Source organism: Poecilia reticulata, chromosome 3, assembly GCF_904066995.2.
Source record: "Poecilia reticulata chromosome 3, P_reticulata-male-v2, whole genome shotgun sequence".
NCBI classification, from domain to species: domain Eukaryota; kingdom Metazoa; phylum Chordata; class Actinopteri; order Cyprinodontiformes; family Poeciliidae; genus Poecilia; species Poecilia reticulata.
Genome location: NC_088832.1, coordinates 5,988,041 through 6,012,657, shown reverse-complemented (window position 1 = coordinate 6,012,657; position 24,617 = coordinate 5,988,041). Strand labels below are relative to the sequence as shown.

Below are 24,617 nucleotides of genomic sequence, written 5' to 3'. Positions count from 1 at the left end.
TTAGAATGGACCAGTCAAAGGGGAGATTTAAGCCCGATTGAGAATTAGAACCAACACTTAGAAAAATCTAAGGCTCTAATACTTCAGTTTTTCCTAACATGTTGTTTTGGTCTATCACAGAGAATCTCAATTAAAGTTTGTGCTTGTCACAAAATGTAAAACACATTTCATCACGCATATCATTATGCAGTGTGTAATTCATTGCATAATGATAGAAAATGTAATAATTTTCCAGCTAAACAAATTAAATAGAAGATTAACAACTTTCTTATGTACATCGTTTTAGAAATGTCCCATCAGTGAGTCACACTTTATCTACAGTTTGCTAAATGCTTTCCCTCAGTTACTTGACTTTTCTCACCAGAGGTCTGCTGTATCAAAACTTCCTCCTCACGTTTTTCAGGTCGCATCTCCAGCAAGGCCATCTGCCTGCAGGACCACCGCACCCAGGCCAACTCCAGCATGTGTAACCCCCACACCAGGCCCGCTCTAGGTTCCCATCTCTGCAACACGCAGCCCTGTCCAGCCTAGTAAGTGTTCAGACTGCGTGTGGGTCAGAGGCGCTTGTTGCCTCTATTTGCTTGTGGGTTCTGTGGCGGCGGCTCTAATGTTGCCAAATTTTCAGGAAGCCGTGGAACCGTTTTATTATAGGTGCGCACACAGACGCACGTATGCACTGCGGTCGCACTGCTGGCTGCGGTGTGCCGCCACTCTGCACTCTCTGTGTTCGTCTCATTCCTCGGCCCACTCTGTAATTTTTCCTTTTTCTCCTGTTTTTTTCCCCCCTTATAAAAGGAAACATTCTTCCCACGCAAAGACACACGCAGGAGCTCTCTGCATTTGCTATGCCTGCTTTTCTCTGTGTTAATGCGGAAGACAGTTGTTGCTGTTTGATGACTTTTATTTACAGTTCAAACCAAAAGTTTATGTACAGTAAATAACACACCTTAGAAGTTAGAGTTGTAGTTATTTTGACCTAAAACGAGAAAAGTTTGGTCTGATTTAACTTCAGGCAGTGAGATAAAAAGATATGCAGCTGCATTTCCATTACAAATGTGCGCAAAAATTTGTCATTATTTTGCTAATGTTGAAAAAACGCAATTTGGCTTTTGTGTTTTTTCATAAGAAATAAGAAACGGAGTTAAAAATCATATATGAATAAGTTTGTTCTTGCAGCAAGTCATTAAAAAACATCATGATACTCCAACTACTTCCTGTCTTTGTGGTTTGCACCGCCAAAAGTTGTTGTATTTTCATTAAGCAAATTTTTATTTTCGAAATGTCAAATTGTGCAATTATATAATCAAAGGAAGCGAAGCTAACATCTTTTTATTCGGTCTTTGCAAACTTCTGGTTTCAACTTAAATTTCAGCCTGAGAAAACAAAGGACAGCACCTTTGATTGATGAGAAAATAAGAAAAACTCCTCTTATAAATAATTTTTTAATTTGGTTTTGAAACAATTAAGGCAATTAAATCTTGTAATTTCTGTCCACCATTTTGCGTATGTCTCTGGTAATTAGCTCCAAGTCTGAGGTTGGAAGGCCTGCTTTCCACTCTAGTTTCTTAATTTCTCCACAGATTCTCTGTCAAAAAATAAATACATAATCTTGAGCTTAAATTTAAATAATGCTATTTTTAACTTAAAAAAAGCTTCAGCAAATAACTTAAAAAATAGAATTAATAGAACAGATAATATAACTGGAGCCAGATAAACAGATTTGAAGAAGTCATCTAAACCTTGTTAGACTGATTGTTGCTCTCTGAGCATGAAATCATGCATACAATCCAAGTTGCATCTTGGTAGTCTAGACAGAGCACTTCAAGGTATGCATTTTTAAAAGTCTGCATTAGGACCAAACACAGAATTCATAGGAGCACACCGGGTGAAAGTGCACTGGAGTAAAGAGTTGAATAAATGGGCTCTCTCTCTCTGTCTCTTATAGCTTGTAGGGCTTTTGGCTGGGGAAGGGAGCTAGCTTGATTTACAGCACTGCCCCAAAAGAACAGGCAGGGGTCAGAGAGAGTACACACATAGACACAAACACAACTGCACTGCGCAAAATAAAACTTCACATGCACACTTTATGTTTGAGGCTTAAATAATAGATTTTGAGTTTAACCACAAGGTAAGTATATAGCCTGGCATCCTAGGAGGAACTCTGTTCCCTGCTAGCCATGCTACCAAGGAGTAATGCTAACAGAGAGCCATGCTAGCAAGGAATAATGCTAACAGAGAGCCATGCTAGCAAGGAGTAATGCTAACAGAGAGCCATGCTACCAGGGAGTAATGCTAACAGAAAGCCATGCTAGCAGAGAGTTTTGCTAACAGGAAACATGTTAACAGGGAGTCGTGCTAACAGAGGAACATGCTAACAAGTAGCCATGCCAGGGGTAGTCTTGTTGACAAGGTACCATACTAACAGGGAGCCATGCTGTTAGCATGGTACCCTGCTAACAGCATGGCTCCCTGGCACCCTGCTAACAGCATGCTACCATGCATGTTAAACTTGTTTATGGGCTAAACAAGTCAAACTATCAGTTACCTGAGAAGAAACTGCTCCTAATCTTTAGCATACAGTTTCTCTTGTCTCAGTGAAAGCTATCAGACGGCCTGGTTGTTGGTCCTGAGCTTCCCAACTTTTTTTGGTGAAGAAAATAACCTTGGTGTCAGAAGAATTGTCAGTTCAGCTAAGAGTAGCAGCTTGACACCCATGAATTATCTTATATATAGGGGTAGAAATTGTTTCTGAAGTTTTTTATGTGTGAAACAGCCTGGTTTATGCGTGCTTCACCGGAAGAAAGTTGAGTTGAGTGAACAGCATGAAAGCTCTAAAGACTGCATTAAGATCTCCAGGATGTATGGGCTCGCATTCAACAGCCCCAGCAGAAAAGAGAAGCTGACAATGAGATGGGATGCACTCAAACTGTGTGTGTGTGTGTGTGTGTGTGTGTGTGTGTGTGCGTGCGTGTGTGTGCGTGTGTGACAGGGGGAGACTGTAAGAATGCCTGTTTATATCTAAGGAGTGTATCACGAGTGCTGACAGCCCTCTCCATGTTTCATTGTGCAGAGACAGAGGGATTCCTGCGGGGCCCAGTCGGTCTGCTCATGGAGAAGTTAACCCCCCCAAACACAACCCCCGATTCCCTTCACTCCATTAGCTCTGTAGCTTCAGGCACGCTTTTAGCTTCTTCTTACACCAACACAATGCTGAACTGTGGTGTAGCAGCATTTCTATCTTAAAACAGGGAGGCAGGGAGAATTATTTTCTTTAGAAAATTAGCTCCATCATTCTGGCTCGCTACACTTAGATATATGTTGTTAGTGATTTTCTTTCTTTGGTTTATTTGGCCAAAATAGAGACCAAATAAACCAAACCCACATTTACTGCATTTTATTTTTCCTAAACAGATTGATGGCAATGATCACATGACTTATCTAACTATTTTAGAAAAGTTAGAATTCTTTAGATTCTCAAATAGTAAAATTTTCAAGGGAGTTATTTGCTTTAGTCAGATCCGGGACGTTAATGTGTTAATTTCGATCAATTATTCACATAGATTATAGTGTGTTAAACATTTTAACACAATTGTGTATTTTTATTTTATTTATGCTAACAAGGGTGGAACATTTCAGTCACATTTTGATTACAATGTGATTAATTAATTACAGCCCTTGAAATTAATTCAATAAAAAAAAATCTACGAAAGAAACAAAAAACATTTCCCACAAATGTTGAATTATCTGTGAAATGTTTCAGACCAATCCAAACTGCTCCACCCGTTTGTGCTACCAGTTCTGCAGATGTGCAATCGACTGCTAACAAAAGTAGGAATTTGGCTCCACAGAACCGCACTTTCTGGCCCCACCTTAAAATATACATCAGTTTCGTGAGATATTTGAGATATACAAATTATGGCTACATCTGTATTGGTTTTGCAGCAAAGCGGAGTGGCACATCCGCCACTTTTCTCCAATGATATACTGTTATTTATAAGTCAGGGAAACAGATGGGGGAAAGAGAAACAAACAGCCCTCAGGCCAAAAGTCCCGAACTGATGCTTTCGGCTCCCAGTGGTCCACAGCCTGCTAGCGTCCAAAGTGCGGTTCAGTCCTGCTGCTTCATTTTCCTCTGCCATCTGAAGAGGAATGAAAGCGTTTTTTAATTTATTTTTCTTCTTCCCCCGGAGCAGGTCAGCAGTGTGTAGGAACGGTCTCTTTGGTAGTTTGTCGTCTCCGAAGTGGACAGATTGGTCGGCTCATCTCCTCCCTCTGCCTCTCTTTAGCATGAGATTGTCACAGTTTTCATTTTGTTGAAATTTGCCCGTGTGTCATGGTGCCAATGTTTTTGTGGTTTTAATGGCAAAGCAGGAATTATAGCTATCCAAACCCAGTAATGTATTAGTCCAGTATCACAAGCCATTTTCTCATCACTTAAATAGAATAGAATAAATGTCGTCCACATATCCTTAAAAAGTTTCAATTTCATGTTTCTAAGCTTGATGTCTTAAATGTAAAAAAAAATCACAAATGTAATTTGGCCTAGAATACAAATAGCCAGTTCTTTTCTGTCAGGCAAAATTTTGAGTCGCATGCAGACATCTTCATTGCGTTCCGTTATCAATAATTAGCTACTGATTTATCTGTACTAACTAGCTAACTTTTTTTTGCGTCTATAATTGGAGTCAAAAGGAACAGTACCAATGATTTCAACTAAACATCTATAGTAAATTTGGCAAGTAATGTTATTTATATATATTCATATATATTGTATAACAAACCCTATAAAATATGTGATTTTGCTTTGTACATCTGTTGTGATGCATCCGTTAAACTTAAATACAGGTCTTTATATTTCATTCATAAATGCCTTCAAATGGTCTCCAAAACTCTGAAGTTTGAATTGGTGAAACCCTGGAGTAGAATAGAAATATCCTTTATTGTGACATTGTGGGGAAACGGCTGCAAAGTGACATTCTATTACGGCATGTTGGTTAATATAAAATAGAAATATAAAAATATACTAAAAGAACAAAATTATGAACAATATACTGTCCAGTACTGACAAAATTACAACATAAAAATACTGTTCAGTTATCAAAACAAGCATAATCAACATTTAATTATGACACATTTAAGTGCAACAAAACAGCAAAACCTGTCGGGTGCAAATCCTCATATTTCATACGCTGAGCACTGCGGTCGGCTCAGGAAATCTGGGAAAGCTTTCCTGCAGAGTTGTGTATAGTATGGTTTTTTATGTTTAGTTTAATAGGAAACGAAAGTATAATGATGCATAGAACGGCTGGGTCATGCATATATAAATTAAGGTCAGCATTTCTGCTCCATATTGAATCATAGGTTCGGATGCCAACCTGTTTGAAGTGTTTAACAGCTGGATAATTGGACGTTTTAATGCGATTTGGAGGTTTTTTTTACATTTTTTTTATGGCAATCACTGATGGTTTACGTTGTGACGGTGTTCTTTAAGGACGAAAATAAGCAAAGCAGACCGAGGTCTAAACCTGTGGTTGGACTCTCTGATTGGGAGCTCAGTGATGTGGTCGGCTTCCTGATAACAGAGCCCGAGTTCAGCCCGAGAACGCACGTTTAGACCCAACTCCTCCGGTCGCTGTCGCTTCATGCCCTGCTCTTCCTGTCCCTCTGCAGCTGGGCCCCGGGGGACTGGGGGCCCTGCAGCCGCTCCTGTGGGGGGGGCCAGCAGACCAGGGCGCTGCGCTGCATGAGGAAAGTGACCTACCAGCGGGATGAGGCGGCGACGCATTCCCTCTGTCCCGTCATCTCTCCAGCCCAAATCCAGCCGTGCCACACCCAGGCCTGCCCGCCGGAGTGGAGCTCAGGGTCCTGGTCCCAGGTGGGTCCAAACCAGCATCTTATAAGAACCGAGCAGCTTTCTCTGTACACAGCCTCAGTTTTTATTCTATTCAGCTCCATTTTGTGTTGAATCTATAAACAAGTCTTATTTTCTTTTTATTTCTTATTTATTTGCTTCCATGAAAGTGAGAACTAAATAGGTTTCTTTGATAGTTGCTGTCATTTTTCATGGGACGGATCTGAGGTCTCATTGATAAACTGCTGCTGAAACGAGGAGCTTTTTGTTTGTGCTGCCATCAGTTTGAAGATATTTATAAAATGTGGAACGTCCGGTTGAACTTTTGACCTTTAGACTTTCAATAATGTCTTCAAAACAAAAGCAGCACAAATGAAAGTTTTAACAGCGTAAACCAGCACAAATTCACTTTGGAGACAAAATTACCTGCGTGAGAATCTATCATGAACTGTCAATACAAGAAAAAGTATTAGCGGTTTAATCATCACTGTAAAAGCCTTTATCACCTGCACATGTAAAAATGATACAGCGCCCATGTAATACAATATCCCATCCTCTGACTGAACATAGCAGATCCATTAAGAGCAATGACTTGACCTATACTGTTGCAATACATTTTGATGAAAAACATTATGGCTCACCTTTATGTTTTATTGGCGCTGATGGCATTTAGCTGGAGGTGGTAATATTAATTTAACCAGGAAGTAGAGAAAAACTCTGGATATTCTATTTCAATTCCTTTGCTGCCCTCTGCTGGACGTGTGGGAGACACTGATAATCTGAGACTAATGATTTGCCATACGGCAAAAAAGTTTTTTTCTTTTTAACTAAAAGTAAAATGTAAACGTTTCTATTGTTAATTATTCTCTGCACTCTTTTATTATTGTGTTCCTTGTGCTGTTGGTTTAAAATAAATTCAGCATGTTTTAGCTGAAAACACTTTGTCTCCTATATATATTTAAACTCAGCAGAAACCTCCAGTCTCCACCTACATCCACTGTATGCAGTGTTTACTGCCAGGAGGTTCATCATGATTAGCTGCAATTATTGGTCCAATAAGAGATGCACCAAGTTCATACTAATATCTGTATTGCTCACAATATTGAAAAAAAAATCCAGATTAATTATTGGTGACAATATGCCCATATTGTCACCAAGGGCAGATCTACTCAGTCTAATTCTGTGCTTTGTGTCCTGAGCATCGTCATGTTTTATCGTTTACTTTACATTCATAATTACACTTTCTGAACCATTTGAAAGAAGGTTTGTTGCAGTTTATTTTTATTTGATGAACATAGTCAGCCTATTGTTTTTATCAGTTTCATTTTCCTTCTTACTTATTTTACATTGGCTATTATAGTGCTAATTGCATGATGGTGCAAAGTTATCTAATAAATTTGAAATTCAGGATATATATTTGTCTGTGTTTTTAAAAAAGTACTTTTAGGCAATTCAGTACCATTATATTGGATCAATATCGATTAGAGATGTGCCGATCAGTTTTTTTCCTGCCGATACCGATCACCCATGAGGGTTGATCACCGATACCGATCACATAATTATTATTATTATTTTTTTTTATCATAAACACTACCGGTTACATTATGTGGAAAAAGGAACCATGAATTCACCTTAATTTAGACAAAAACTTGTTTTTAATAACTTTTTCGAAACTCCGTCAAGTAGGGCATTGTTTTTATGTCGTATTAGATTCGTTGTGTTGATGCATTTTGACGTGCTTCAATTTTCCGCCGCAACACGCAAACTTCCCCATTCACTCAGTGCGTTATAGTTCCACATCGCTTAGGATTTGTTGCTGCGCGTTTGCGCAGTGTGAAGGAAAAAGGAGACCAGCTGCACAGGCAGGCTGCGATGCAGGTGATCGGTATCGGCAACAAGAGGCCGTGATCGGCGATCACCGATCATACACTTTTTCACAAAAATTGGCCGATTATGATCGGTGACCGATCGATCAGTACACCTCTAGTATCGATACCGGTATCAGCATCGGTATCATAAATTAAAAAAGTGGAATGGTACTTCCTTAGGCTTGCAACACTAGTTCAGCTGGCGGTTTTCCAGAGGCGAAAGCAACCTTTGCTGAAAAACTGCAATATGCATGTTGATCTACAAGTGTGTGTGTGTGTGTGTGTTATATGATAAATGAATAGGTCGCTGTTGGATAAAAGCCTCTCTGGCTGCGTCCCTCGGTCCCCGCGGAGCAGTTTGACTCTGTCGTCCGTCTCTTTGCAGTTCATGTGGAGTTTACCCCGGCTCTGTCTCCTGTTGTTGGACATGGGGGTCACATTCGTCTCACAGCCAACGGTTTATCGTATTTCATAATGCGATGCCATCAAAGCGGTGACCTTCTGTTTGCTTGTCCAACCACACGGGGAATAACAAATTCACCCATAATGTCTGTGCCAAGGATTTTACCTCTTAATGTGAAGTAAACTGAAGGATAAAACAAAGACAAGACGGTCGAAGTTACAAAGCCCGAGCATGAATCTCTGACAGAGTCCACTTAGTCATTAGATCGTTCCCTGATGGGTCACTAACAGCGTCAGGATCTCTACCTTGCCTGATTTACTTCCTCCTTCTCGTCCTTCAGTGCTCCAAATCGTGCGGCCGCGGTCTGAGGAAGCGGACCGTGTTCTGCCGCAGCACGGATCCCGGCGCCCACGCGGTGGTGGTGCCAGACAGCATGTGCAGGCAGCACCACAGGCCAAAAGCCCAGGAGACCTGCGTCCTGAGGCACTGCCCCAAGAACGACAGACTGCAGTGGATCCCGATGCCCTGGGGAGAGGTGAGACAAAAAGTTGGCTCCGAAGAAGAACGACGCCCGGCAAAACCAATCCCTGAAAATTTGTAGCATACTTAGCTTCCCCAAAACTAGGTTTTCCGAATAAGTTACAAAGTGCCAATTGACTTTTCCGTTTCTTGCTTCAGTTTAACAACGTTTAACATCTGTGAAGTTTTGGTTATGGACTGTTAAGGATTGTTCAAGTAGTTTGATGTCTGTAATGAAGTCTGTTTACGGAGCAGTTTCATTTCCTCTTTTCGTGTTACTTAATTTTTGAAAACTTTATTGACCCAGTGGCAGGTGTACAATAATTAAGTGCTAATTAAGCAAATCAATTAGCTGTAAAATCTACTGGAGTCCTGCATTCTTTCTGATAGAAGCCCAAAATTAGACAAAATCATAGACAGTGTTAGCAAAAGGCTACTTAAGATCTATAAAACTGAAACCATGAGCACTTTAGCTTTAGCTTCTGCTAATTGCTAGCAGAACACGCTACACCAAAGCTGTTTATCATTAGAGCTGTGGAGTTAGCGCAGCATTTTAGCTTGTGGTCCCCAACACAGGTGGAAATATTAGTTATCCACTCCTCACTTATTTCTCTTTATAAGTGAGCCAACAAAACAGTTTTTCTCCTTGAGCAGCAGTTTGCATGCTTCCCTTCAAATATAGCAGACGTCTTAGATGTTTGTTGTTTTCTCGTTTTTCAGACACACTTATCAGTCATTTATAGAGAGATTTGTTTCAGAGAAATGTGTCTCGCTGCTCCAACAGATTAGCATGCGAGGCGGCTCACTTCATTTGGAACTATCATTACTGCTCAGCTTTACCTCCCTGTTAGAAGCTTGTTGAAAATAATACAGGCTAAAAGAAAAAAACAACAACCTGAGCAGAGAGAGAGAGAAAAAAAAACATGTTGCTCAGATGAAAGCAACTCGCAATTAGTGTTTTAGCTGACTGCAGTCTGATCACTCCCCATTAATTTATTCAATTTTATCAAGCAAACAGGATTTTCCTCTTTCTACTTTTTTGTATACAGTTGTTAATTGGTTTCCAGTTGGCTGCCTTTTCTGTCCTTCTAGCAGCACTTACACAGCTGTAATCATTTCACTGACTAGATGAGTAATTGTCTGATTGTGAAAAATAATGAACATGATGATAATGAGCAATCAGTGATGGTGCCAGTTGTTGATTTCAGATTAAGGCATTAATGATAAAATAGTAGCAGGTCTGTGCATCAAATATAGCAATTATTATATTGTGAAGTGTTATATACTATAATACTATGTAAAAAAAAATTATATCATAAAGTTACACTGCTTGAATTTTGTGTAGTGGAATGAATTTTCAGACTTTTTTTCATTGTTTTGCTAAGTCAGGAGTGACTTGTATCTGGCTCATTTTTTTTGACAGACACCATGTAAAATAAAAATATCTTACCAAGTATTTTTAGTCTACCTTTTAGTGGAAATATCTTGGTACACTTGAAAGACGACAAAACTAACATACAAGTAACTTGCAGCAAGAGAAATAAGTTTTTTTTAAGTAATTAATTGATATTGAAAAAAAGTTCCACTAGCAGATTATTTCACTCATGACAATCATTTTTCCCAGGTTATACGTTAACTAATCTATCAGTAGGATTAGTACTTTTTCATCAATATTAAGAAATAATTGACTTAAAACAAGCTCCTGTGTTGTGCTGAAAAGTAACTTTTGAGTAAGAGTTTTGTCGTAATTCAAGTGCACTACGACATTTGCACTGAAAACTAGACCAGAAATACTTGGTAAGATTTTGTGGTTTTGCAGTGTGGGACGACTTATAGTCTGGAGAATATGATAGTTTTTCAACTAAAAATCTCAGAAGTGTGACATGCTTTCATGATCACCCTTTTATTGTGATAATGCTAAAAAAAATTCTACCGGCTCCTTTTCAAAGTCATCTAATTAGTATATGTCATATATGAGCATCTGTCACCAGGACAACTAGTAGTTTTATATCCCACAAATTTGCTCTTAGTGGAAAACTTGCAAGAAAGAAGCTAATGTTGAAAGACAGCTGGGCCTGTCAGGGTGACACATTTTGCTGGATGATGAATTGTCCCACATAACAATATTATAAATGATAATATTGTCATTCTGAGATCATGTTCTTGGGTAGAATTCAAATTTACCAAAACGATATAAAAAGTGCAAATGTCAAAGTGTCAGAATGAAGTATCTTGTGTTAAGAGCTGCGACAGGAACCCTGCTGGTTCTAAGGTTCTCCCTCCTGCCTGCTCTGTCTCAGTGCTCCAGGTCCTGTGGCTCAGGCGTCCAGAGAAGAGAGCTTCGCTGTGGGGAGAGAGACTCAAAGGGAGGGTATGTTGGCTCCAGCTACACACCGCCACTTTCATCACACTTTAGTAGGGCACCGCAGACACTGGAGGCCCCGCCGCGTCGTCTGGATTCAGACCTTCTGAGTAGACGGTGTGGCTCTTTCTGCCCAGGTATGTGGAGTATCCCGTGCGGCGGTGCAGAAATATGGCCAAACCTTCACTGGATCTCCAGCAGGTCTGCAGGGGAGCGCCGTGCCCAGAGCGCCCCCGGGTGGTTCCTGCCAGAACAGCGTCCGGCGCCGCTGTGTCAGGCTGGTTCCCGTCTCCCTGGCAACAGGTGCGGCAGCTCACACTTCACACTGTGCACAGGAAAGACTTTCAGGATTATGAGGGAATCCCAGTAAAACATTCAAATTAGGACAATAACGACTAATCGGATTAATTATGATTAATCGATTATTGAGATTGTTGTCAACTAGTTTTGTAATTGATTAATTGTTATCTAGAGTATACAGACTCAAGAAAAGGCTGTTTGATAAAAGAACAACACACAGCAGCAATTATGCAATTGTATATATATATATATATATATATATATATATATATATATATATATATATAGTGGCACCTGGTTCAAATTCTGCTGTTTAGCACCTTTTGCTATCCAGTTATTAATGGGTTAATCCAGTCAACAGTTTAGCCTTCAACAAAATTATTGTTTTAGCTCTAGATACATCATTCGCTACAATCAGAAATGCTGTTTTTGATTATGTGCTTATTTTCACCTCTTAATGTATTTCTAATATTGTATAAAAAATATTTAAAAGGCCAAATGAAAAATCTGCCAGTTTTTACACCCGATTAATCATCAGAATGATCGCTCGAATAATCAATGACCAAAACAATCTCCAGTTGCAGCCCTCGTATGAATAGTTTGATCTCAACACAAACGTCTGAGAATGAACAAAATCTGTCCTCCCCCTCAGTAAAAGTGATAATGCATTAATAAAAAAAAGTAAGTAAAACTCCTGAACGTGAAACTGATGAAACGTATTTTCCACCCGACTTCTCCCCTGTGATTGATTTCAGCTGATCAGGCTGGTCTTCTCTGGAAAGCTCCAGCATAAATAGTTTCATTTTAAAGCGGCGCTGCAGTTCAACACGTTGGACCCTGTGAACTGTGTCCTCTGTGTTCTCATCTCGGAGACGGACTTCGCAGTGTAGGCGGTGTGTTGCTCCGCACATGTAGCCAGCAGGATAATAACGGCCACGGGGAACGGGCCTCAGATAAAATCCTGAAGCTGCTCTCTTACCGAGCGTTTTGGAGCAGAGGGTTTGTGTGACCTAACTGTTGCGTCATCTATTATGCAAAAAGTCTTACGGGCACAGAGTCTCATCCTGCTTGATCTCAGGCCTGGGGATGCTTGTACGTTTGGACCAGAGGAGATGTCTCCTGACAGCTTTGCTAGAGGGCAAGAACATGCTGCCCAGGATGTTTGTATTCATCTGTTTTTGTTCTCTGCAAAGACCTTTCCACCACCCAACCCCTCTGCCTCCCCACTGCGTCTGCTTTCATCGCAAATGCTTTCACTGCAGCCCTGCAGAATGTCTTGTGTTTGCATCTCTGTAGCCGTCTCCTGGTGATTGCCTCTTGGAGATGCATGTTGGTTTGTTTTTGCCGTAGTGCTCCGTGTCCTGCGGAGGAGGGGTTCAGACTCGAACCGTCCAGTGTCTCCAGCAAGGTCGCCCCCAGGCCGGCTGCCCGGCCCACCACAGGCCTGTCACTTCCAGGGCGTGCAACACAAACTTTTGCCCCGCGGCTCCCCCAGGACCGGCACCTCGCCTCAGTAACCGGGTCCCGGCCACTGGACCCAGTCTGAAAGGTAAGGCCCTTGAAGGGAACTAACACCACCTGGACGAGGTTTTGTTTTTAAAGTATGGCTACATCTCAGAGTAGAAAGCAAAATGTAAGTGGACTTAGGGTGCATTCACAGCAGCCCTGCTCAGTCCGATTTAATTGACGGTGATCTAGAAAGTCCGGTTCGTTTGGGGACGTGTAAACTCATAATTGATGTGGACCAAAAACATTTTTAGTCAATTCGGCACTGTTGTTCTGTTTTGGAACGATAATGGCCGATATTAAACCTCAAATATCGATATTTTCACTTCCGATATCAGTATCATAAATGAAAACATAAATGATCGATTCAGCAATCCCTTGTAGAAACCCTGTGCTCTCCTCAAACTATTCTCTTCTGTCGACAGATGAGCGCTGTGTCGATCACTTCAACTGGTGCCACTTGGTTCCTCAGCACGGCGTCTGTAACCACAGGTTCTACGGACAGCAGTGCTGCAAGTCCTGCTCCAGCAAGAAGCCGTAGATCCGTCTGCGCTCTGTTTTGTGCCGTGCTGCTTGTGAAGGAGACACCCCCGTCCCAACGGGAGCCATTGCTCACTACACACACAGAAACTCTGCCCCAAAGTTGTGTGTTTTCCTCCTGGAGTTCTTGAGTGACACAAAGCGGTGAAGAAGCACAAGAAACGTTGCACCGACTCAAGTCAAGGTCTCCGTTACAGAGGGGGAAGCAGCTCCTGGCACTCCTCTGCCAAAGCAATGACTTCATATGTATGTATATATATGTACATGGTCACAAATCTTCTGTCGACGGACAGAAGATTTGAGATCTCTGAAACTAGAAAGCCCTCTAAGGAACAGAGCTTTCTCATATGTTGTATATTTAAAGGCAAATGGTGACATGTCTTTTTTTTTTAACTTATTATGTTATATCATTTTCTATTTTGTCCATCCGTGCAGCATGTCCAGCTGTATGGCAGACCTGGGCTAGTCATCAGGTTTTAGTAATCGGAGATGATCGGTTCATCGCACATCATCTACATCTGGATCACAACAGGACGTTGTTTTTTTTTTTCACCCTTGTGTCAATCCAATGAAAACCTGTCTGCACACGTAAACATTTCCTTCAGCTGTGCTGCAACGGTCACCTGTTTCCTTCCCCGCATATATCTGTGGTTAAAAGAAAACAACAAAAAAAACTAATAACTTGGACATCTATGCGTCGTTTCTTTTTCCTTCCCGGCGTTCTATCGATTGCCGGCAAAATGAGGTGCAAAATGAGTGAGGCTATCTGTAGGCCTCAGGGAGGGGAGAGGGGAGGAGGGTGAAGAGCGAGAGAAGAGGATGATTGCCTGACAAGCGTGGGTGCAGTCTAGATAGCAAGTGCTTGTTAAGAGAGAAAAAAAACAATGTAGGTGTGTTCTCCAACAGGAGTCTGCTTCAAAATGCGGGTTGAGATAAGAGATGACGCACGTTCAGTTCGACGGACGGAAAACACGAAAGGAGACGATCTGAATGCTTCTCTTTACTCCTGGACGGAGGCATGCCTCCCCGCTAACCGCTCGCAAAAACAAACGGACATGAGGTTTAGATCAGAGCATACGCCTCATGGTGAATAATGAGCATCTCTACCGCCAAAAACACAGCCTGCAAGCTGTTTGGCTGAACGGATTTCAGTGATACTAACAAATACTGAGTCTTGCTGTTGAGATGCCATTGGAGGAAGTTAACTTTTTTGTTTAATAAAAAAAAAAGAAGTGAAAACTGCAATGCAATAACAGAAGCCACAGTAAAAGTTAAAACGGGAGTTATGCTAATATGAACTTTATGCTAAAACATAGCTACGCTAAAAAAATGTCATAAAATTTTAGTTTTGCTAAACCAGAAATTACGCTAAACCAGGATATATGCTAAAATTAGAAGTTATACTAAAGCACAAGTAATGCTAAAATGGAATTTACACCAAAATAGAGTATATGCTAAAACAGAAGTTATACAAAATCTTAACAGAAGCTAAAGACAGAAGCTATGCTAAAACAGAAGTTGCTAAAACAAAAATTTTAGCATAACTTTTATGCTAGCATAAATTCTGTTTTAGCGAAACGTCTGCTAAGGTATAAATTCTGTTGTGGCTTTTGTTGTGTTACAACTTTAACATTTTGTTGACCCTTCTGGGCCACCATGCAGTGTACAAAATGTTCACTGTAACACTCCCATTCATTTTGTGTCTATTTACTTCTTCTTTTTTTTACACAGCCTGAGTGGCTACAGATGCATTTTTGAAAAGTTGGTTTTCATCAGACAACATTGAGGTGGTTTGTGGCACAGACTAAAAAACAGATGTCTTCACACAAGAAAAAGTATGTTGCTGGTACAAAATAAATAAAACTAGAAATATATCAATAAAAATAAGAATACAATATGTGTGATATCTTTTTTATTTTTTGAAAGTTAATTACTTACCTTTGATGACCTGGTAATTTTGTGTGGCTCAAAGCAGATGGATTTTGTATATATTTATATATTTTTTCTTCATTATAAGTTGCTCAGGGGATTTACAGAGTTAACAATATTCAGTTCTTGTTACTGAGAAAAAACAACTGACAAAGCAATTCAAAGTTCATAGTGCTTATATGATCAAAACATAACACATGAAACAAGCAACACATTACATTTTGTCAATTGTCATCATGAAAATCATGAAGATTTTTAATCAAAGGCAGCTCTAAAGAGGTGGGCTTTTAGACTTCATTTAGCCTAAAAGCCAGTGTTTCAAGCAGTTCTGCAATTTTCTGGAAGTTTGTTCCAGATTTGTGGTGCTTAAAAACTGAATGCTGCCTAATGTTCAGTCTTGTTGATTGCTCTTTATTGGCTTTTGTCTAGTGATATTGTCTTGTGTCTTATGCTTGTCTGACCACTTAGTGGGGAGAACTGCCTGCCAACCCAACCAACGCATTAGATAAAGTTTTATCTCAAGAAGCCAGTCAAGATTTATGCTAACCAAACACTGTCTCATGGTGATTATGGCAGCCTTTCTTGCTCAATGGGAGCCGCGATTTCTCTTTAATCAGAAACGCCTGCGTGAGTCATTGAGCTCGGGATCCTCGCATCGTCGCAGCCGCCACGCTGTGACCCAGACACCACAAGCTGTGGCTCACGCACCAATCCGAAAGCGCCACAAATATCCATACAATTCAACATGATTGCTCTGCTTCTCGCTGATTTTTTTGAAGGTGCGCTTTTAAAAGAGAGCTTTTGCTACATTGGTGTGACTGCATATTTGAACTGCTTTCCCCAATGCTGGCATTTACATGAGTCTGTTTTAAAGGCGCTGAGGGGACGTTTGTGCAGTGTGCACTGCAAAACACCAAATCTTATCAAGTATTTTCTGTCTTATATAACATAGGAAAAAAAATGTGTTATATGTGAAATAGTCTGCTAATGGAACTAGTACTTTTTAAAATCAAATATCAAGGAATGAATTACTTGGAAGTCAGTTTTGTCTTATTTCAACCATACCAACATAGTTGCACTAAAAACTAAACCAAAAATACAAAGATTTAGTGTGTTTTTCAGTGTGTGTAGCGTTTTTAACAGTTCACCTGATGGGAGAGTTTCTCTTATCTTACATCTTTTTGCATATGTTTGTCAATTTCTTTCATCCATATTGGTTCATAATGACATATTTTTAATTATCCTAATGTAGGAGCCCACATCAAAGCTGCATAAGTTAAATGTTGATTCAGAATGTTTATTAGAACAATCACGTTAGCAGGGAAATGTTTCTGCAGCCAAACGTATTAAAAAGGCCAATCTACTGTAAAAACCCTGACGATGAATACATAGAACACAATTAAACTAAGAGGTTTCGCAAATTATGGCATTATTTACACATTTATTTCTCTCTATTTTATTGCATGTATTTTATACTCACAAATATTTGTTCTTCTGTACCAGAACCAAACACAGAAGCGACATTCAGCTTCTAAGCTGCACAAATCTGCGGAAAAAAGAAAAACGTCCAGAAAACTGCAAAACTCCTGAAACACTGAATTCCTTTAAATGAAGGTCTGCCTGTTTAAAGCAAACTGTTCATAGCTGCTTTCTATTAATAACTGAAACATTGATCAGAATATATTTGATATGTATTGATGATTTTGATAATGGCAAAAAATGTTTTTATTGCATTGGTGATTCTATGATGTTTTTATGATGTAAAGCAGTTTGAACAGCCAGGTTGACATACAAATCAGTTTGACTCAACTATATGGGCATGTTTACACTGGATAGTTTCATTTTAAATCTATAGGAGATTCATATAAATCCAATTACATAATGCTAAAGTTATTTCAAAATTGCTGGTTATGTCCATTTTCATGGATGTTTTTACATCCGCTTCATTGGGGCAATATTATGTACAAATTGACTTTTTTGAGATTTACGCCATGTTGAAATGTGTGTTTGAGAAATCATTAATCTCCCATGGCAACCGTCCAGTTTAGCAAAGCACCTGGTTGAACCTAGCACCGCCTTCAGCTCCTCGTCCCAGCTTCTTCAAACCAGCTTTTAAAGCGACAGAGGCGTTAATTATGTTGTGAAATTTCTTTTATGTCATATTTGTTACATACAGCATTTTAATGACTTAATTCTGCCATAAAACGATTCTACGAGGCTGGAGAACTCATAATACTACCCCATTAATATCTGTGTTTACTAGAAATTTCGGCAAAATCTAAAAAGGCTCACAGTTGCTCACATTTATTTTGTTTAGGAGAAACTGGGACACACCACGTCACGCCAAAGTAGATACCTTGGTCTGTCAACTCCAAAATAGGGCTGTCTCCCTTAATCCCTTCTCTAGCCAGGCTGATCGATGCAGGTATTTCTTTCTTGTTTTCAGCATGCTCTGAAGCTCCGTCCATTTTTTTGTTTATTTTTTTTCCAGCTGGCGAGGCCCCATTCGTTGATGGGTCCGGCTGTAAGTCAGGGCTGGTTGTTATTTCCAGCCCTGACATCTCTCCACTAGCGGTCTGTCAAGCTGGCTGGATAGGAACGTGGTTTGTGAGCTCTTGGCGAGCAGTGAACCTTGATAGGACCCTTCACTACTGACAGTCAGCCTAATCACATCTTAACAGAGTACCATCTTAGTGTCTCTGCTTCCATGTGCTTGTGTGTGCGTGTGCAGAGAGAGAAAGTGAAAGTGATCTCTTCATTTCTTGCAGGGCTAACTCCAAGGACTGACATCACAAGTGAGAGTTGTCATATCTCAGTGCCACCTCTCCCATCAGCACTTGTGTATCAGACAGAGTTCACCAGACGTGTCCACACCCACCAACCTTCCTTTCTTTTGACACACACACACTCATGCGGTTGCAGGCTGCACAGAGGATCATGGAGGTATTGGCAAGGCTTTAGACGTGTGCGGTGTGGGTGGGAGTCTTGCTGCCAGGCGTCTCAGCCAACGCTACGAGATCTGCACCTCACAGATCTCCCCGATTAAGAGATCAAAAGACGACTGGCAGCTCTGCGTCGAGGCAAGGCCACTCTTTGTGTCTCTGTCACACTGGATGATTTAGGAGTGGAGCAAAGACTCTCGGATCGCTCTCTCCCACCTCGATAAACCTCCTCAGCGCTGCCGAGCTCTCACCTGTGAGCTTTCCTCATCCTCACCTGGCTTCTTGTTAGCTGTTCCTGCTTCATCTCGTTTCCGTTTCTACATCCACCGCTTCCTAGCCCGCATTCTTCCTGTCACCTGAGACTGAAACTTGGTTAGCACGTCTTACATCTGTTTACTTTGCTTCTTTCTGTAAACTCCAAAGAAAATATAGTAGTTTGGTCTTATGATGCTCTTCTCCAACATGGTTCCTGTCTGCAGTGGGTTTTAGCCACCGCTGTGGTCTAGCCTGGTTTAAAGGAAGCTTTTTTTTAACTGTTGTACAAACTGAAGCTTCGCTGACCTTTCTAATTCTTCAAAACATCAGACGGTAGGTTTTTAAGAGACTTCCAGAGGTCTATAGGGCTAATTGACTTTCTAGCTGTTGCCACAGCTAGCATAACGGCTCACCGACAACATACAACTTTTTCGTGAACTTTTTCAACTACAGGTTCACAAAGACTCTTCTCTAAGCTGGGCTGCATTTTCATTCATTTAGTTGGTAATCATACAACCTGGTGAGACTGTGTAGAGCATCAAGTGCTCATCTCGTTATTATTAAAGCTGCAGTATGTATTTTTTATATTAAAAAAAGAAACAACAAAAACATTTTTTTGTTTAAACTGTCACCATGTCGGGTCAGTAGTATGACACAAATAAAATATGAGCTCCTCTGACTTTTTCCAATTCTTCCAACAACCAATCAACGCCAGGAGGAGGGTCTTATCGCTGTCAATCATGCCTATGTGTGCGCAAGATGACATTTTTAACAAATATGTAAAGTTTTTTCTTTTTTTCTTTTTACAAAAGTTATGTACTATGACTTTATGTATGGATAAAAAACAAGACAGCAGGTAATGCAGAACATCACTGAGTTTCACACCCTTCAAAAAACACACTCCAACATTTGTATCCAGGAACACACTCACTGTGTGGACATGAAAGGACTCGACGTTCGTCTCTTCAGCTCTAGACCCACACCATATGTATTTTTAGATGCAGCAGTATACACACCGGTGAAATATAGTCCACCTGCCATTTTTGCCCATCTCCTCTGAGAGTATCCGCTTCTCTTCTTCTCTCCTGCTAATGAAAGTACGCGTCATCTCTCGCTCCCTCTCAGGACCTATAAAGATGCTTTTTTTCTTCTTCTTCTGAGCATCCCTCAGATCCTCTAAGTAAAAAGCTTTTACTTGACGCATTTTCTCCTCAGAGCTATGAATACTATTGATCTGTGTGTTTACAGTGACTCTCTCCCATCCATCTTCCTCTGAGTGTTGGACTCTCATCATTTTTTCCACCCTCTGCCTTGAAATGGAAGAATTGATCATGGATAGTGTGTGCAGGCAGCAGCTGCCACCTCGTCGGCCTGCCTGTTAACCCCTGTGACCTTGGGGGGTGAAACGGCAACGACGTGACCCCAAGTGCCCTGTTGTATATTTCTCTTGGTCCGTTTTGTTCAGAGCAGCTGACACCTCTTCTTCTCTGTCTCTCTTTCTCTCTCTCCGATCCCAAGAGATGTATCGCTTTGCATTCCATTGACTAAAAATGGCAGCCCTCTGAACAGTAAATATCCACACATTTATGAACATCGGCTGCTTTTGAAACCTTTTTTTCTTGCCATTTTTAAAGCACAGCACTTTTTAAACCTGACCAGTAGAGGGCAGTGCTCACTCATTTATTCCATCGTCTTCTTTCCCTCATATTGTTGTTGGGTGGATGCAAATCTGCCTCCAGTAACGTCCTCCTGTCCTCTTGCTTCCCAACATCAATCCAGGCGTCGACCTCTTTGACCTCCATGTCGCACGGCTTCATTCGGACAAGAGTCCAGTCAACATTTCTTGATTGAACCGTCATATTTTATTCAGAATGCGACGCAGGAAGCAATTCTACAATAGATATGTAAATTCTGCAAACCTATCAATTTTTCAGACCTCTTAGTCCAGAGCGCCGGTTGAATCTCAGAGGCCATCCTTCATTTAATTTTTTTTTTTTTTTTTTGTGTCCCTTGCGCATAAAAAGATGAATAGGCAAATACGCGTCAAGCCTGATTGTCAGGGCCACCGATGTTTTCCTGCAGTAAATAAACTGCTCCGCGGTAATCTGAGGTGAATTTCAATTAACGGGAGGAAACGTCACCGTCAAACACCGAACAACAGAAACAAGGTCAGGACTCTTTACCGATTAGCAAGGACTTTTTTTTTGTGCCAAGCAAGCAACAAAGGTAAAAAGAAGATGAAATGTTCCCCTTCGGTTTGAGGGAGGAGAAAACCCCCCCCAAAAAACGAAAGGTAGTGGGGGTTTTTCTGCAGGTAATTGGCCAAGGTTACAAACCTTGATAAATCAAAGCCATGTTAGCACTTCAAACAAGGACGCAGCAGTGGTCACATTATAACAACTACACGCATTTCAGACTCGCCTTACCCTCATACATAATCACTATACTTCCCCCCCCGGTCTTCACCTGACCTCTCGCTGTACGCTGTGTTGTATGAAGTGGTGCATGAAGAGCCTCCACATCAGCCTCACCTTCAGCAGGGCGTTTATCTAAGCAGAGCCTCTTCATGAAGCCGAACAGATTCAAGCCCGTCTGCTTGAACGGAACATCTCAGTCAGGTGAGGGTTTCACTTTTATTCGCTTCTGTTTCAACCGAAGCTCTACACGCTCTGAAACAATCTGCCATGACAAATGTGGGATAAAGTTGAACCTTTAGCTCGTATGGCTTTAATAGTGGCTCGCAAAAGTATTCGTACCCCTTGAACTTTCTCCATATTTTGAAAAACACATCATTTTGTGTGAGCAGGTGGACTCCGGTCATTAGAAGTATTCAGAGAAAAGGGGGCTGAATAATTTTGCACACTGCACGTTTCAGTTTTTTTTATATGCAAACTGCTTTCAGTAAAAACTGTTTTGAATTTTCCTTCCACGTCACGGTGGTGGACCACTGTGTGTTGTTCCTTCACGTCAAATTCCAATGTCTGTGGTTGTAATGTGACAAAATATGGAAAAGTTCAAGAGGTGTGAATACTTTTGCCAGCCACTGTAGATCAGAATAACCTTACAGAGTGAACAACTCAAGCAGTATTCAGCAAACAAACAAGGATTCAGCTGCTGCTGTTTGAGAACGAATCAAGAAACTGCCATTTAAGTTATTCTTAACTTGCATGTTTAAATCTGATAGAGATTGTTATGATTAATACAGAAGCGTGAGTGCTTCATGTAACATCTCCCTATTTGTGGCTGATGCTTTGATTTATGTTCACATTGGCAGGAATTTGAGCGAAGATGCATGGGAAAAAGTAAAACATTGTATATATATTTGACAAAATTGCTTGCAGTTTTCAAAAGTATTTACAGTTCCTGGACTTTCTTTTTGATTTTATGTCACACACCAATGTCAAGCAGTGCATAATTGTAAAATGAAATGAAAATTATACAATTCCATCAAATTAAACAAATTAAGAGTACCATTCAGTTTCTTTTAATTGCATACACCTCAATAAAAATCCACTGCAAACTGCTTTCAGTTAGTCACTTAATCTTTATGAAATGATTAATAGTATCAAGTTAATATTAAGTAATCAGGCTGCTCTGAAATGGATTCAGAGGCTTTTCAGAACAGTGTTTGCTCAAAGTGCGGGCCACCAGGGGGCAGCAGGGAGGCCTCAGAAAGTTATGGGGAAGACGAAAAAAAAAAACATTGAATCCCATTCAATTTTGAATAATACATTTTAAATATTTAAAATAATTTTTTTTTAAAGTAAAATGTTATTGATTACTGATTACTATTTTTCAGTCATTATTATAAAATATAAGTTAAAATAAATTATTGAAATGTTATTTGCCATGTTCATTTGATCAAACTGCTGAGATTAATAAGCCCAGCAACCGCAAAACAGACATACACGTTTCTATACGTGATGAAAAATATTATTATTACATAAACATCAGATTGATAGTCATAATATATTACCTGATAATAAAAATTTCAATTCAAGTTTATTTGTACTCAAGTCATTTCAGCAACCAAACAAACAAAGTGCTTTACATCATAAAGACATGACATAAGTACATATCAAAGTCATCAGTACATATCAAATAAGTTGATCAAAGTTCAACATAATACTAATCAGAGGCAACTCTAAATAGGTGGGGTTTTTTTTAGCTTTGATAAATTTTAAAGGAACTCAGTGTTTCAGCTGTTTTGCCGTTTTCTGCAGTGCATAGAAACTGAATGCACTCCATGTTCGTTTCTATCGCAGAACTCCTCACCAACTAAAATCAGGAGGTAGGAGGCAGAATTTAGGCTAAACAAACCTAAGAAAGACCAAATAGTGAAAAAAAAACAAAAAACAAAACATCCAAAGAGTTGATGTTTTGAGCATATAAAAGTTTGAGGACCAAGGAGCTCAGCAGAAAAGTCCAGGAGACAGTACATCAGTGTGGTTATAAAATTGCATCCCAAAGCGAAAGAGTACAGCACAACTGTGAACTCTACCAAAACATGGCCGCCCGTCTAAATGGAAAGGTCAGATGAGAAGCTGACCTCAGGGTTATCTGCAGAGATCCATAACTCTGCAGATCCCCCAATTGCTGAAGGACGTGGACTGAAAGACTTCCAGCTGTCACTGCAATGTTAGGGTGCTCACTTGGGGAGTGAATTCAAATGTGAGCCAAATGTTTCAGTTATCCCCCCCCCCCAAAAAAAATGTCAAAAATCACGTATCAATGTTTTTTCACTTTCACTAAGTCTCACATAAAATCCCTGAAAATATTCTGAAGTTTGCAGTCATAGTACCAGAAAAACATAGAGGTGTATGAATACTTCTGTTAATCTCAACCCAAATGAAGCAAATATGGGTATTCCTTTCCCTATATGCTTATGTATACATATATAAACGCTCGCTGGGATGCGTGTGAGTGTTGACAGTGAAACACAGTGAGTGAGACAGACTGAGACGGAGTTTGAGAGAGGAGTCTGACAGATTTCGGTGACAATGTGCCTCAGAGACTCTTCCAGAGTGCTTTAAACCCGTTGCCTCTGGTGAAGTACACATATAAAAGAGAAGCAGGCATCGCATGGAGCCGAAGCTGCGAACAACCATATTACAAAAACAACTGTCATCCAAAGTCGCAGCCTGTGCTTCTGACGTCTCCCCTCACTTTACCTTCAGCGGTTTGTTTACAGTCATTTTAAACAGACAAAGCGGCAAGGAAGGCGAAGTGACCACAAAGGCCACCAGAAAGACGACCACTTAAAATGTCACAACCACCTCACATATTTCGATTTTTTTTTTTTGCTTCTCTTGTCACATTTATGTTTCAAACTCATTTCATTAACCGACAAATATAACCAGAGTGAATTAAAAAGAAAAAAACAGGCGGTTTTCAGACAGTTATTTCATCTTCTAAGGGAAAAAAACTATCCAACCCAATCTGGCCCTGTGTGAAAGTAATAGCCACTTAAAAGTAATAGCTGTTGTGCCTCCCTTGGCGCCAACAACTGCCATCAAGCTGCTGTAATAACTGGCAATGAGTCTTTTGCACCTTTGTGGGGTGATTCTGGTCCTCTTTTTGGTGTAGAGCTGTTTGCATATAGCCAAAAGTCACCCAGGTCCTGAAGCAGCATCACACTACCTCCACCGTGTTTTAGTGTTTCACACCAGATGTGATGAGACACAGCTTCAGAAGGGTTCCACTTTCGACCCGTCATTCATCAGCACATTTACCTCGTACTCTTGGTGGTTATCAATTGTGAAATTAGCTTTGGAGTTCTTTTTGGTTGGCTGCACTTTATGTCTTTGAACTTTGCCACAGACTTGTTGAATCTTGAACACTGACCTCAGCCAAGGCAAGTGAGGTCTAAAGGACCACAGATGCTGTTTTTGGAGAACGTTTGGTAGGCTGACCACTCCTGAGAAAGTTCACCACTGTTCCATGTTTTCTCCATTTGTAGGTAGTGTCTCTCCATGTGGTTCTCTGTAGCCCCAAAGTCCTAGAAATGTTTTTATCCCTTTCCAGACTGATAATTGTGAGTGACTACTTTTTACCTTTATTTAGATTTTGCTATGCAATGGACTCCCAGGATTCCCAGGGGTTATGGACACCAATCATCTGCAAATGGCCAAAATGTGCAAAT

The 24,617-nt window shown here is 40.4% G+C and overlaps 1 protein-coding gene across 2 annotated transcripts in view; it reads left to right on the top strand.

Moving 5' to 3' along the window:
* The window catches only part of adamts18 (ADAM metallopeptidase with thrombospondin type 1 motif, 18), a 67,885-nt gene extending 52,637 nt beyond the window's left edge, over positions 1 to 15,248 (top strand). For both annotated transcript variants that reach the window (XM_008404874.3, XM_017304165.2), the window contains 7 exons: positions 404 to 530; positions 5,671 to 5,875; positions 8,463 to 8,657; positions 10,942 to 11,012; positions 11,141 to 11,306; positions 12,654 to 12,852; positions 13,235 to 15,248. In XM_008404874.3, coding sequence (XP_008403096.2) covers positions 404 to 530; positions 5,671 to 5,875; positions 8,463 to 8,657; positions 10,942 to 11,012; positions 11,141 to 11,306; positions 12,654 to 12,852; positions 13,235 to 13,350 — 1,079 coding nt within the window. In that variant the 3' untranslated portion in view covers positions 13,351 to 15,248. The remainder of the gene's footprint in view (positions 1 to 403; positions 531 to 5,670; positions 5,876 to 8,462; positions 8,658 to 10,941; positions 11,013 to 11,140; positions 11,307 to 12,653; positions 12,853 to 13,234) is intronic.
* Positions 15,249 to 24,617: the final 9,369 nt, after the last annotated feature.